Raw genomic sequence first — 15,693 nt, 5'->3', positions numbered from 1 at the left:
ACGCATACACACACATGGGTATGTGGCACGGGGCATGTGAGAGAGTATATATATTCTTCAGAGTTCAGGCTGACTAAGGTTCAAAGAGAGCAAGGATTGGCAGAGCCTCTCCGACTGTGAAAAAGGAAAATAACCTTTTGACCCTGAACAAGTGGTTCGTTTATCATCAGATAGGTGGCAGTGGGCTGTTAATTTGCTTGTTAGCACTAATCTGAGTGAAAAACTCAACCAAAATTAGATAATAAAGGCATACTGGCCCTCGTGGATTTCCAATAATATCATGGAGAAGTGAGAGAAGAATTAAGTAGTTAATTCTTTCCTTTGTACAGTCTGCTCTTTTAGTGGGATAAATAAAAAGGGGTGAAACAGAAGAGGGAGTGGGAGGGAGATAAAGTCTGTACGTGCAGCTCAGTGTGTGTTCATGTCTTCCTGTTTCAGCTCTGTAGATATAAGTGGTTGCTGTCCTGCTCTCATTAACTACACGTGACTCCGGGGGATTTTCCTGCCATTTCTATCCAGGCCCTTTAAGACTCCCATACAGCCCCGAGCACCACCTGCTATGTCGATCAATGGACCCTGATTAATCCATTTGTTAGGCCCGCCATAAATTAAGGTTATTAAGATGGTGGAGCGCATTGATCGTGTGCCATAGCAGCAACAGGTCAGATATTGGACGCTTAATCTTAAAATCCAGAAAAAGGCCAAACGTCACTACACATTGATCTGCTTTTTAAATATAAAGACTACGTTTTGGAGATCAAAAAGTTGCAAATGTGGCAGGTACATTAAAATGGAGGAAAGAGTGTTTACTATGTTATGAATTACTGTAAACGGGAAGCAAGGAGACAAAAAGGAAATGGACCCATACATGGCTGGTAGAGGCGGACAAAGACTGTGTTGTTCAGTGAAGTTTTATAGTTTTCCACAGCTGCATTTTCATTGTAGACGACAATAAAGCACAACACAAAAGAAACTCTAGTGGGAAATCACGCCGCTCAGCTGCCCGATATTTCCATCGTGATTCTAAAGTTACTCACGGGTGGCTTCATCTCTACAACATTACATTCATCTCTATACAACAGTCTTTAAAGACATCAAGGCCTTTTTGCAGATGTAGGAGAGCTCAGGTGAACAGGTGAACCACCAGTGGATGCTTGCCTGACTCTACAAGCTAATAGTAAGCTAGTGGTAAACTGCACCTCTATTATCATCGTCACCGTCATTAGTGAAAAAGTTACCTATTTTATAAACGCACAATAACTTATACAACCTATAAAAAAGGTTAATTCTTTGTTATCTAAGCCTGTGCTTTTTATCTGTGGCACCATGACAGATCGTCAGGTGTGCCATGGGAAATTATTTCACGTCACTTAATTAGTCTATAAAATGATTATTTAATTACTGCAAATAATCGGCCATTGTTGAGCATCTGTGTCTTTGATGCAGTGACTGGCAGAATAATAAAATACTCTTTCATGTTCGTGTGAAGCAGCATGTAGCGCAATAATGAATTTGTTGAATTAAGACAACAGACAGTGATGAGACATAACAACAATGGATAAATATTTGAAAAAGAAAAAATGAAGACTCCCAACTGGGGCCGGACAAATTGATAATACAGGTGAAGTGTCTGGCATGAGTGGTGATCCAATCAAAGCAAAAACTGTGAGCTCGAGGCAATCCAGCGAGCGTTGTTTGTCTGGGTTTCCTTTCACTGGAGATCCAGCTGCACCAACTCTGTTATGCTTAGTGTGCAGAGAAAAGCTTAAATGCAATCTGTAAGCTAAACATCTGCTACTTCAAAACAAAAACGAGGACTATTTTCTTCAACTTCAAAGAAAACACTAAGAAACAGGTAACTTAAATGAGAAAAGGTCTCCCAGAGCTCTAAAAGCAAGCTGCTTAGTAGCGAATTTGAAGCCAAATCTCAAAAACAAAAAAATATCAGCTCATATCAGAATGTCTTGAGCATGGAGAACGTCTGTATGAGCAGTCGTGGACGACATAGCAAAGGCTTCGTTAGCAGAGAGAAAGAGATCCAGTGCTGGATCTTGCCCCACGAGGCGAGTGTCTGTGTTTGATGATTTGCACACTTGTTGCTCCTTAAGAACTGGCTGTGGCGCAGCAAAGTACCGACTTGTGTTTGACCAACAGCGTTTTTGACTGATGACGGGTGCGATGATGCAAAGCTGTTTCAAGTTATGAGTGGTGTGCAAAGGCCGGCACAAATGCTAGATATATTTCAGCATATGAATGAACTGAACACATAAATGCAAGGCCAAAATGAAAACCTACTCACAAGCACAGACAAAATGGATTTTGTTCAAAAGGTGCACCTCTGGCAATAACATCTAGAAAGTGCCATCCTTTGGCATGTTCCCACTCACTCCAAAATGGCAAGCAAATTTCAACAATGCTGCACAGTGAGAGATAATAGAAAAGCATCTAAACACTCTTTAGAAGTTGTCGTTTTATTTCCCCTCACTGTCACTGAATGACTTGACTGGGGCCGAGAAAGCAGCAGTTTATGGAAAGGATAAGACAGTATAGGACCAGGAGAAACCAGCATAGCTGCCATAAAAACTCAAAAGAGAGCGAGCTACTGAGAGCTATTGAGGAAGAGCTTCATGTGCCATCAATCCATTTTCTTCCACTTATTCAATTCAGTGTCGCAGGGGGGGTTGGAGCTTATTCCAGCTGCCAGAGGACAAGAGGCAGGGTACACGCTGGACAGATTGCGAGTTTTTCACAGGGCTAACACAGAGAGACAACCATTCACACCTACAGCCAAGTTAGAATCACCAATTAACCTAATCCCACTAACTGTGTGTCTCTGGACTGTGAGAAGAAGCCGGAGTACCTGCAGGGAACTCGCAGAGACATAGGGAGAACATGCAAACTCCACACGGCCAATTGATAGATTCAAAAAGAGGACGTTCCCGCTGTGAGGCAACAGTGTTGGCTTCATGTGCACATTTCTTCCATTCCTGCCAGTATATCAGCTTTGTGATCATCTAAACAGGGCTAGGTTTCACACCGAGTGAATAGAACCAAATAGAAAGAGTAAGGCCTCGATTCTACTCTGTTGCGGACACAGACAGTTGGAGACCCGATAACCGAGCCGTCATCCCGTTTACACAGCTTGAAGAACACCACATGTGTAGATGCTAGTTATAATGTAAATTATGGAGTTCTTTTCCTAACAGTCACAAAGAAAGTCACACAAAAAATTTCGCATTGACCTTCACAATCCACATTTGACAATAACATTTACTTCACACAATTTGCCATTTTATAACATTTTTGGTTGGTGGTGTGTTGCTAGACATTTTTCACCTACATGACATATGTCAATGCAACCAGTACTGTGGCAAACATGATTGACCAATAGAATTGGGACTACATATTCATATGGAGACATCTATTTACAGAGATTACGGTCAAATAGTGAAAGTATGAGATTGGAAAAGTTAAGTTGCCCGTTAGGACAAAGTCGGACCATTTAAACAATCACCAAGTCGCCCTCTGAAATACCGACAACCTGCCCAAGGTCCACCCTGTCTAGTACCCTATGCTAATGTTGTAAATGGCCGTCTCCAATTACATGTGTGTGTCTAGTCATTAGTGGGGTTTCTCTTGTCATGTTTTATTTGCACTTTGAGCCAGGTTGAAAAATAGAAGCTAAAGAAATAGCTGGAAACATGTAGGAAAAAAAACAACTGTCACACACACTTTGTCCAAAAACCTCTCATGTTTAGCTGTTTTTTTGTAAAAAAAGATAAGAATGTTAGCCTTTTTTGCAGCTATAGGGGATTTATGGCATCACTCTTGGCTGGAAGCAGTGCTTAAACAATGGAAAAAATACAAACTTTGTCCAAAAACCTCTCATTTTTAGCTGTTTTTTTGTAAAAAAAGATAAGAATGTTAGCCTTTTTTGCAGCTATAGGGGATTTATGGCATCACTCTTGGCTGGAAGCAGTGCTTAAACAATGGAAAAAATACAAACTTTGTCCAAAAACCTCTCATGTTTAGCTGTTTTCCACTTTTTCTTTGGTCATTTTAGCCTTTTTGGCCAGGGTGAAGGGAGTATCTGCCATCAAACAAGAAGACAGCCGCATGTAACTACGACGGTGTTTGCTAGTTCACCTTACGTGCATTAATGTAATAACGTGGTTAGCCTACTCAACGTAAATTACACACGAACAACATTAAGCTACTCACGCAGAGAAGAATGGCTGCTGCTGCCATCATCATCCTCATCATTTCTGCTACACTGGCAGGGCTAGGGGCCAGGACTCTACTCTTTGGGTTTTTGGGGGATGTTGCTAACTCCGGGTCCGATAACAGGCAACCCACCCACAGTAGATGTGCTCGATGTGAGGTCTCGCAGCAAGCTATCAAGTAGGGCGAATTTCTCGGCTTTTAACAAAATGCTATACGTCACCAGGTGTTTCATCAGATTCGAGGTGTTACCTCTTTTGCACGGTATCACCTTAAAGCACTAGGGCAGGGATAGCTCAGTAGGTAGAGTGGTGGCCCCATGATCGGAAGGTCGGGGGTTCGATTCCCCTGAGGTACCCCTGAGCAAGGTACCGTCCCTACACACTGCTCCCCGGGCGCCCAGTGGCTGCCCACTGCTTCACTGAGTGAATGGGTTAAATGCAGAGAGGGATTTTCCCCACGGGGACCAATAAAGTACACTTTCTTCTTCTTTCTTCTTCTTGTTGCAGGCTGCTGAGTTTGCATCTTTTGCTGTGAAGTACAGCCAGACTTTTGACCGCTTCGCTTTGGGCATTTTTAATCTGTAGCTCTGCTCTAAAAGAACGTACATACCTGGGCCCGCCTACTATCCTTGCAAAGGTAAAATGATTGGCTAGAATCCAAAGTGTATGACATCTCAGGAAAAAAAGCACCGAAATAAAGCACCAAAATGTGCGCTGCTTTTCTGGTTACTACTGTTTGCCATAACGGCACTGGATACCGGTACCCATCCCTACTGACGTCACTAGCCGTGTCTGGGCCCAAACTACGCTTCAGGTCCTAAAGTCAAACGAACACTGCGGATCACTGAGTTGAGATTAAATAGAACAAGACACAAAGCATTGAAACAAGTTAAAATCACAACAACCTTATTAAACGCAGAGTAGTTTGGACCCGGAAGCAGGATTCATCATATCATCACTTAAAGACTGGATAGCTGCATTTATGTGTAAAAAGTGATCTGGTGCTTATGTAGCGCTTTTCTACTCTACTTCAGCACTCAGAGCACTAAAAAAGATTTTGGCATAGTTTAATAAACTTATTTGGTATTTTGACATTAGTTCTATTGAACAAGGCTGATGCTATTTCCTACCAGACAGAAAGCCAAGACAATATCCCACATCACACTGTTTACTTGCCAAACCTTCTACATCCATCTCAACCACAAGAGAATGACTGATACAGTTCATCAGTCTTCATGGCAAATGAAAACATCACCATTATCTCTGCACTAATTACAGTAACATAAAGAGGAAACACAAGATGGTGGAATGGAGATGCACTCATATCAATGCAATACTGTTTTTGAATTTCTTGGAAGTGTCAAAAAAAGAGTGTAACCTCATCAAAAAAAACAAAACTTCTGTTCTTTCCTGACAGCGTTAATATTCTGCTCCTGACAAGTCGGGACGTTGTTAACCAACTGGTATTTAATTTGGAGCTAGCAGTTTAATGGAATTTGCAGATATTTAAGCAAAGTCGCTGTTTTAATCAACGTAAAATCGTTAGCGTGCAATTCTTTTTAGCACCTTGCAAATACATTCTGTTTTCATGGCTCGGTAGCTAAAAGTCTATATGCTCCCTAATGAACTGCACGCATTGATTGAATTCAACTAATGAAGCAGAAGTAAAACCAGCACAGCCCACCTGTCTTGTTTCCACATTATTATTATTATTGTTATGAGCTTGGATATTGATGACTTATTGATTTCATTATCGTTAAGCTGAAAAACGCACTATGTCTGGAAACCAGCAGGGAAAGAAAGGAGACATATTTAATTGAATCGTATGTGTGTGATCAATAGTCAGAGAAACGTGTGTTATAGGTCATTTACCAACCAATACAAACCACAAAGCTATAAAAACCAAGCATTACTCCCATACTCCCTGCCATATAATAATGAATTCCTAGAAAACACATTTAATTTGGTGATCAGAGTCCTGAAAAAAAGAAAAGATTGCCTTGAGCCATGTGTAAATCCAAAACAAAAAGGTCGCTAAACTGCCCGATAAGTCCATTAAAATCTTAGACGGGGAAAAGAAAAAAAAAAAACAAACCTCAGGCCTTTTTTTTTTTTTGAAAAGTTGCTACAACAATTCAATATTCTGCTTTGACTAAATGTTACAACAACAATTTTTTGTCACTACAACAAAGTAACAAAAAACTCATTGCTGACAATTTTAAAACGCTGTCACACCATCATGGAGGAAAATCAGTGAAAAATGAAGCCACACTTTACTTGTATCTCCAAAATCTGATGTCCACAGACATGTCGAAGGACGAGTCACATTCTGGGTTTGATATAAGATGTGAAAACTACATGAAAGACAGGGAAACCAGCTCTTTCCAGCTGGTGTAGCTTTGCTTTTGTCTTTTGATCAGCAGTAATAAAAAAAACACAAGGGAAAATAAAAATGCACAAGTACAAAATCAAACTACCTCCCTACACTGTGTTAACAGTGTATTGCATTATGAGCAAAATAGTAGGGCTGCACGATTTTGCATAAAATGAGAATCACGCTTTTTTGGCTTAGAATTGAGATCACGATTCTCTCACGATTTTCTTTTCCAGTATAAATATTTATTGCACTTATTAACTGCACATCAACTTCGTAACAGTTGAGACTGAAGATAAAAACAATAAATAAACATAAAAACAACAAATGTCTCACGTTTTGTTGTTGCCGCAAAATGTTGTACTGCTTGAAATTCCGTCTCCACCGTTGCTCGACGCTGCGTGTATAGAGCAGGTAGTGCAACAATAGAAAAATAGTTGCGGGACGGCACTGTGTAGTGTTTGTCTAGGGTGTTGATCATTTTCCTAAATCCCTCGTTTTGCACAGTGTTGATGGGAGCCATATCTTTGGTCAGGTGATAAGTAATAGTCTCCGTAATTTCTTTGTGCCTGCGGGAGTTCGACGTGTATAGGGAAGCGCTGTATAAGGTTCCCGTTATTGATGTTTGGGTGGTTGACCGGGACGGATTTTCTCCCTGACGTGCTCTCCGTTGTTTTTTCCCTGCTAATTTTAGCAGCCAGCTTCTGTATCACGTGGTATAAGGCTCCGCCCTTGTCATTTGTTGAGCAGGAAGAGTGAGCGCTTGTTTTCATGCAGATTACGTCCCGGATCAAAATGCGGTACAATCGTCGTCGTTTTCTTTTTTTTCTTTTTTTTTTTTTTAAATCGTTGTCATTTGGAAATGAGATCGCACATAAGTATGAATCGAGATCGCGATTTTCTAACAATTAATTGTGCAGCCCTACAAAATAGAGTTCAATATTTTTCATTTTTAACACTGGAAGGTTTGGCCTTTTCATCTTTATGCAGAAACTGACAGGCAAGATAGGATCAAATTAAGTGTTGTTTCTACTAATGCGTCTAATGCGACTTCTGTAAAGTGCAGTCTGATGGCTGAAATTGGGTGTATAAATGTATTTTCCATATTTTTTAGATTCTACACAAGTTTTTGACAGATTTCTAAAATATTTGTCGTCTTGTTTTTATGACAGGCAGTCTAATAAGTTTGTTAAACACTGTATCCAGAATGATGTGTAAAGGGGTCGATATGAACTTCTCACCCACCCGCTGATGATGCTGTACATATCCTGTTTAGCTGTAAAATTAATGCTGATCTGCCTTCATGCCCAACAACCTGAACCAGTCCTAAAAACAAGCACAATGAGGCCATTCCTGTGACAGACAGGCTATCGAGTCGGGGCAGGGTTTCGTCAGCGTTTACGAAGAAACTGTTACACTATAAGAGGACAAGTTTGCATCAACCAGTCTAACGTCAAACCGCTTGCAGCTCAACAAGGGATTGTGAAGCATGACAGGTAGGAAGCGAAAAGTTCCTGTGCATGCATGACAGCTCAAGTTTCATGCTGCTTTGAGACAGTTTATCTATCATTCAAAACAATATTTAAAGCCCTGATGCCATTACATGTTTTAATATAAATGCAAAAGAAAATAGAAGTCTCTTTGGGAAGGACGGTAGGCAGCGGGGCAAAGCTCACAAACTGTCAAATCCCTGCAGTGTAGTGGTGGCAGCGTCGTGACATGAGGTGTTTAAGGAAGAGAGAATTTAAGGAAAGGAAGTTTTTGAAGAAATCCTGGAGTGAAAGAATTGCCTTTCAACAACAAAATTTACCAAAGCAAATGACTAACTCAGTAATATTATCAAAGATTCAGATGTTCCAGAATAAATATTTAGCCATTGTGTCATTTAGCTTGCAATCAAACTCAGTGGCTCTCCACTTCAAAAACAAAAAAAGTGTGTACTCTGTAATCCACCCAATTTGAGAAAATTCAAGGAGAACCTGTTAAAGGTTAGCACAGCAGCATCATCATTCTGTTTTTAAATCATCCCCACTTCATATTTTTCACCTGATGGTAATCATCCCATCTTCTGTGGCTCTGCACACTTTGAAAACCCCAGAGGTACTGGGAATATTTTGTGGTCTTTACTAATAAAAAAAAAAAAGTCAATTAATTGATTAATAGTGCAACTTAATAAATTAGAGAATTGTATGTGAATCCAAAATGGAGCCAGCTGCTAATGATTTTAGAAGACTGGTAGTATGAAACAAGAAAAAAAAGCCCAAGAACACAAAAACTCCATGCAAAGCCAAAGATGGCTCGAGCCTTTAGAAGGTTCTCAAAAATAAATGAGTGCAGACACTGCAAGCTAAAGCTAGCGTAACAACTATTCAGTCACTTGAAAGCTAATCAAGGCAAATATGAAGCACTATTTTGTTTAAAATGCTGATTCTTAATACAGTCATACCAAGTGTGACATCTGTTAAAATGGTCAGTGTCAGCTGATGTTTGGAAACTATTGGGCTAAAAATAAAGTGTACATCCTGAGAATCAATAACGCCCTGCACTGCAATCCATTATCTCTACAGGTGGATGTTCAGGTTTTTGTGCCATCAAGATAAAGGTTTCATGCTCTCTGTTCACTGTGGGGGAGGGGAGGGACAAAAATAGATATGAAAGTGCTGACAGCACTAGTTTAGGTTTTTCAGTTTATCGATGGGAGTCAATCAAACCCCTGAAAAAAAAGAAAGAAAAAAAAAAATCACTGCAAACCTAACCCCGCTCATTAACGCTCAGTCAGACTAAATGCTCGACTTCAGGTCTGACAGCTCGATAAAAGAAATGTGATCCTTCCACCAACCTAACTACTACCACGACATGCTTTCTGATCAAAAATGACATGGCGCTTTATTAGTTAAAGTCAGCTGCTCGTCACCTGACTTTGCCCTGTACTGTACAAGCGTTCTTACAGGATATCTGATAGCTGTTATCGTGATTCTACTTGGTAGGTTCAGCAGCTGTACACACAATCCTGCTTTGCTCCGAGTGGCTGCAGATGACTGCAAACACACAGATGACTCAAAAGCTGTGACTGAACCAACAGCGGACTAAACACACAATTTGAACCAATAAGCCTAGTAATAGTGCAGGTTACCTGTCACCATACCGAGTCAACTCAATGTGTCTCACAGAACAAGACCTCTGACTGACCTCTGTTAGAGTCATTTGCCTTTTTCTTCTCTATAATACGCTTTGGTCTTGATTTTAAGATGTAAAATGCCCAGACATTTAACACAATGTTATTAAAATTGAACTAAATCATGAACTTTCTTCCCCAAAGTGCAGAAAGAGTTTTTTTAAAAGCCTTCTCACGGCATGCCTCTTTTGCCAGCCTTAACTTTTTGCTGACCAACTTGTTCTCTAAGCAAACTCCTATCGATACTGTCAGTCACCTTAAATCAGCCAAAGCACTACATGTGGTCTCAACTACCAGAGGTGAAAGTATGTGAAGCTGCAGGTCTAAACCTTCATGTCATTAAAGGGTTTCTACTAAAGCACTCCACATTATCAGAACTCCATCACCATCATCATCATCAATCAACTAGATAAAAATTCTGACGAATGCAAAACTCACTGGTAAAATGAACCTAAGAAGCACTACAGCCTCATCTGTGTCCTTTATGATTCTGCTCTAAGATCAGAAAAATAAACAGAATTAAACAAAACTGGCTAATGTACACTAGCAGCAATCAGCAGCAGGACTTAAAGTTAGGTGTCCGTCCGGTCTCGCTGCGCTGGACCTTTTTATTTATTTTTATTATAATAGAAATGGTGGTGTATTCAACACCACGTTTTCTCAATGTGTCCACAGCAGAGGATTTGCTGTTTCTGCTGCCTTTTAAAATGTTAGCATTCATGTTCATGTCACTTCTGACAAGATTACGATTTCTGACACACACGAATTTCAGTTTTGCGTGTGCTTTGAGTGTGCTCTGCGAGTGCCGACACAGGCGGGTGTAGTTGATAGCTGCCTGCTATGCTTCACCTTCACTGACCTGACGCCAACTGCCAGAAATTGCAATTCTACTAATGGCCACTTGAGGCCTGGTCCAAAAGTGAGCCAATCTGCCTAGACTCCCATATTAACACAACTTTACAGCATTAAATACATGGTTCAGTATCAAGTTATAAAAATTGTTACAAAATTGTTACAACCTACATGGAGACAATTACAACAGTTTTTTTCAGCAGGTCGCCAGTGAGCATCTGCTAGGATTCACCTCACCTAACCAGAGTCACTGACCTCTCAACCATAACTGTGCCGTTGTGCCCAGAGTATGTTTAATGAAATTATCTGACAAATAACATGGGATTCCATGTGGTACAAAGCTTCCAAGCAATCTGCTGTTCCACTTCAGTTGATTAAATAGTGGTTCTTCTAGAACTGATGATTTAAAAACTAATTAGCAGGTATCTGTGTATCTAGGCTGAGCCAGCAACTTAGTACTTGCTGTCTCATCTACATACGGTCACTTCTTGCTCAAAAGGAAACAAAAATGGACAACCAATCTACGAACCAGAAGATGACTTCAAAATGGCTTCAACCACCTTTCACATACTGCGTACAATCGACATTGATATCTTAATCATGTTTTTCAGAAAATAAAAAAAAAAAACATTCAAATGCATTCTGAATTCCCCAATCCCCAGGCTACAGTCAAATTCAAAGCTAAATTCTGTTCTGCATAAGACACACAAATAAAGCTCTCGTAGCCCAGACATGTGAAAGGACACATTCTTCTTCCAAGTTTACAAATGAGGACGGAGGGCCTGAAAATGCTCTGAGCAATGAAAGATTTAACACGGTTGATTTAGCATGACTTCCTGATAGGAATGTCCATTTCAGCTAGCCCATATTACCTCTTTTAAATCAATAGCAGCTCCACATTTAATGATGCCTTCATTTCCCTGCAGCTTGACACCTCAGCGGGCACTGCGGAGTAATTCAACTCATGTCCTAACAGCAGCGAAGTTTTAAATTTTCATCTGGGTGAATTTCTACAATCGGTGCAGAGTTTCTGAGGGTTATGTACAACTAAGTGACATTTGCCATCATTATAATGGCAGTGCTCTGTAGCCGTGAGGCGATAAAATAATCAGGTTGGTAGCACTGCAGTGGATCAAACGGCAGCTTTATGGGAGCTGAAACACACGGTGACCATTCATGTAGGAAACCCTTTTAGGTTCCCCCTGAAAGCGTAGCATTGGTAGCTGGTAATCAAGCAGAATGAAATGAATTGGCAGAGTAATAGAGACGAGGGTAGCCAGTGATTTGCTGCTGTTTAAAGACTGATAAGCTCTTGAAGCACAGCATGTAGCATCAAGGAATTTGATTTGTCTTTTTAATGAGTTGAATTTTTGAGAACTGGCCCCGTGGATAACCATTTGACCCACCCTGTCCTATAAAGCAGGAATTTTCTGCTGTAGTTACAAACCACAAGAAATCCTTCTAGGATAAAAATTAATGCTCAATCAATACGTTACATGAAAGATGATATCAGAGTTTGATCTTTTTGTGGGAACTGCTGATTAGAGGGGGAAAAAAAAAAAAACATACTATAATATTTATCTTTTAAAAATAACAGTCTTTCTAAAGCTACATCTAAAGCATCAAAACTCATTAAATTAAATCAACAATCTTAGATTTCCTGTTTTATTGGTTCCTGCTTAAAACTAACAGTCCCATCAGATATATGAGCATGAAAATGCAGCTATACAGGTCGCTATGAGCTGAGATAAAAGGAAAAACAGCCTCTGTGACCTCAAAGCAGAGCTCACACAGGAAACATCCTCAGGCTCTTGATTTACTCCTGTACATGGATGAGAAGAGAAATTACCCTGTCCTTCATCCGCCAGCTCTGCGCCAGGGCCTTGGAGCCCTCAATCTTCTCTGAGTGCCTCTTCTTCATGAAGGCCAAGGGAAGTTTCCAGTCATTCATATCGGCCTCCTCTTCCTCAGCGAGGCCCACAGCCGGTGAATGAAGCAAGTCTGAGTCCATTTTCATCAGGGCCCTGCTGGGAGAGCGCTCATGTTAATGTCACTGGTTTGATTTTGAAGTGTCTTTGGCTGTAGCTACTGGGTATCCACAAAAAGATTGGCAGGCTCACTTTAGCCATTTAATTGCTGCATATAGTCGATATTGACATTAGTCTCAAAAATAAATAAATAAAAATCTTAAAACATAATTTGGAGACATTTCCAGTCCAGATGCAGCCAAATGTGCTACTGTGCAGCTATTTTATTAAGTAATGGATGATAAATAATAAAGAAAGAAAGTAAAAACAGAATATATACAAAATAGATGTAAGCAATCCTAAATACATTTTTGATTACCAACTGAGATATTCATAGGAAAATTTAAACAGCAATAAAAGCGCACTGTCAGATAACTGCAGGAGGCCTGTTCAGAGAGCTCGAGACTTAGATCCAGATTTAGATGAATTTATTCATTCAAACGTCTTCAGTGTTTAAACAACATGTAAAAGAACTTTTGCTTCCTTTTTCAGTAATAAAACGTTTCATTATATTATCTTAGCACAAGTATAAAAAAATTAAGCATCATGACTTCGATCCACGTCTCTTTGTGCAGCTGTTGAAGTTCTACAGGATGAAGACGTGACCTGAGAGGCAGCCGCCCCTGTTTGTACATTATTGCATATGTTTGTCCCTCTTGGCCATGCTATCATCACAGATACAAGCCATTTCTTTTGGGCCAAAGTCTGCTTTGTCAATATGGATCACCAATCATCTGATAAAGTTCCGTCCTCTTAAATGCTTCCTATACAGGATTGGTGAGGGTTTATCCAAGCTGGCATTAGAAAGCAGGGGTAACACAGTCAATTTATAATTACTAAAACACTTAACAAGCATTGTGGGAAGAAGCCAGAGTACCTGCTACTGTCCGATAAAGTAAGAACAGCTCCATCCCTCCTTGTACTGTTGTTATGGGCTATACCAAGCAGACTGTTTCTACACTCAGATAATAATCTGATTATCAACACTGGCAGCTGACTTTTCCACTTTATGCCCTTTAAGTCATGGGATGGTGGTTATGAGTCATTTTTATGCCGTGTGAATCTGCTGCTGTGAATCCTGTTTGAATGAAACCCACAACAGCAACTGAAACCAAACACACTCACATCTGGCTTCCTCCACTTTATTTGAACAGGCTAGCTGCCTGACTCTGTAGCAAAGCAACAGCTGTAGAGATGTTTCAGCTCTACAGCTGGAGCCACGGGACAGGAGGTCGATGGGTTTTTATCTTTACTGCCTCTGCATTCGTGCTAAAACGGCCCAGCTGTGTTAAACTTGGCTGCACGGATGCTGGCGAGCAGCAGGCTCAGTCCAGTCCAGCTAGCTAAGCTAAACTAGCGCGGCTAATGTAACAGCTCTGCTGTCAGGTGTCAGACTGCACCGAGGCCAGTAATATTCACTTAAAGCCTTTTTAAAGCGAGTCTCTGAACCACACACGCGTGACAGAGATAAGGAGACCGATCAAATGTGCAGAAAAGGCACCTAGAGTGTCAGCGAAGCGTGCAGGTGCAGACCTTGGTGCGGTGGGATTATCAGCCCGGGCTGTGGAAGCTCTCCTTCTCCGGACAATGACAGACACGGTCGCACACACAATCCTGGTCAGCAAATTGTAGGGCAGCGTCCAGAGCCTGTAGAGTAAGTCAAAGCCGTCAAATCCGAGCTGCACGGGCGCGTGTTTGCAGGGGAATCTGCGGCTCCTCTCCCCACGGCTCTTCGCTATGGGAAGGGGCTGCAGGCGAGGCCCATCTTCACACGGACAGTCTGCCACAGCCACACGTAACGGCGGCCGCACTTATCAATGACTGGGCTCGCGTGGACTCCTTCTACGTACCAGCGGCCCTGGTAGTCGGCTCCGAGCGACGGTCTTCGAGGAAATCTCAAATAATTCCGGGAATTTCTCCGAAGAGGCACTTCTTCAGCACTTCTGCAAGGGCGCAGCCATCTTGAGTTGAACCCAGAATGCACTGTTGGGGCGGCGAAGCTGTCGTGAAACGTCACAGCTGTTGTTCCTGGCGTCACTCACCAAAATATAAACACACGTACTCACGGCAGCCTCCAAAAAGCATTTACGATTTTGTAAATACTTTTTTAAAATGATAATGGCCATTTTTTGTGGGTTTTTTTTTTCTTAAATCTTAAATTTTATTTCTTACATAGAATTTTTTATGACTTTTTCCTCCCGTATGTTGCTCTGTCACCAGATTACTTCAGCTTGACAATGTGGTTTGCTTTGCTGCTTCCTTTGGAGGAAGTTCCTCTGTTTAGGAAAAGGTGCTTTGGAATTAAGAAAACGAGGTTATTATGGTTTTGGTTTTCTTTCTTCTCCTGACATTTTTCCCTTGAATTTAATTGTAGTATTTTTTTATAAGTATTGAACTTTATGTTCTGCGTCTTCAATTTACAGTAAAGGTCAAAGAAATAAAGAAAAACTTCAGCTTGACAAAGTGCTTTACAACGTCATTTGAGAAAACAAATCTCATTATTTAAGAAAAGGTGCTTTGTTATTTTTAAAATGAGAACGGAGGTCTGGAAACAAGGACTTTTCCCCCCCAACATATTTTTTCCAACTACCCGTTTAATGTAGTTTGTAGTAACAAATTTAGATTAAAATATGACTTCATAAAATCCCAAATAGGTTGTGATGTTATCTGCTTGGTTATTAGCTTACAGAAATAACATGTACCACATGCGTGGTTAAATACATCTCACCACAGCTACACCAATTATTTCCAGTAGGCTTAAATGTATTGAATTGCTGCCATGCGATTGGTCGATTAGATATTTTTGTTCATAAACAGTTGAAGGGGTGTACTTAACAAGCGCCGGTGAATCTGGTCCATATTTTTGTACCAAATGTCCTTATTTTTCCTTATTAAAGGGAAAAGGTTTAACAAACAAACAAAAAAAGAATACACTTACACAGGTTTGTGGCCTTATTTATTCAGCGATAGTGGGGAAAAGCACTGACATGGATCCTTCCTTCCTTTCATCCTAAACACCAAAGTATTTGTTTTAATTGTGAA

General features: G+C 40.6%; 1 protein-coding gene across 1 annotated transcript in view; it reads right to left on the bottom strand.

Annotated features, from left to right (window-relative positions):
- The window catches only part of rptor (regulatory associated protein of MTOR, complex 1), a 209,728-nt gene extending 195,116 nt beyond the window's left edge, over positions 1 to 14,612 (bottom strand). Inside the window, exons 1-2 of the mRNA XM_085355198.1 lie at positions 14,185 to 14,612; positions 12,474 to 12,648 (exon numbers count right to left, since the gene is read on the bottom strand). Of these exons, the coding sequence (XP_085211324.1) occupies positions 12,474 to 12,641 (168 nt within the window). The 5' untranslated portion in view covers positions 12,642 to 12,648; positions 14,185 to 14,612. The remainder of the gene's footprint in view (positions 1 to 12,473; positions 12,649 to 14,184) is intronic.
- Positions 14,613 to 15,693: the final 1,081 nt, after the last annotated feature.

The sequence above is a fragment of the Diplotaxodon limnothrissa genome, linkage group LG6, assembly GCF_057381915.1.
Source record: "Diplotaxodon limnothrissa isolate DT_005_m linkage group LG6, D_limnothrissa_male_GT1.1, whole genome shotgun sequence".
NCBI lineage: Eukaryota > Metazoa > Chordata > Actinopteri > Cichliformes > Cichlidae > Diplotaxodon > Diplotaxodon limnothrissa.
Note: the sequence above shows the minus strand (reverse complement) of the source record. Positions and strands in the feature narration are given on the sequence as shown.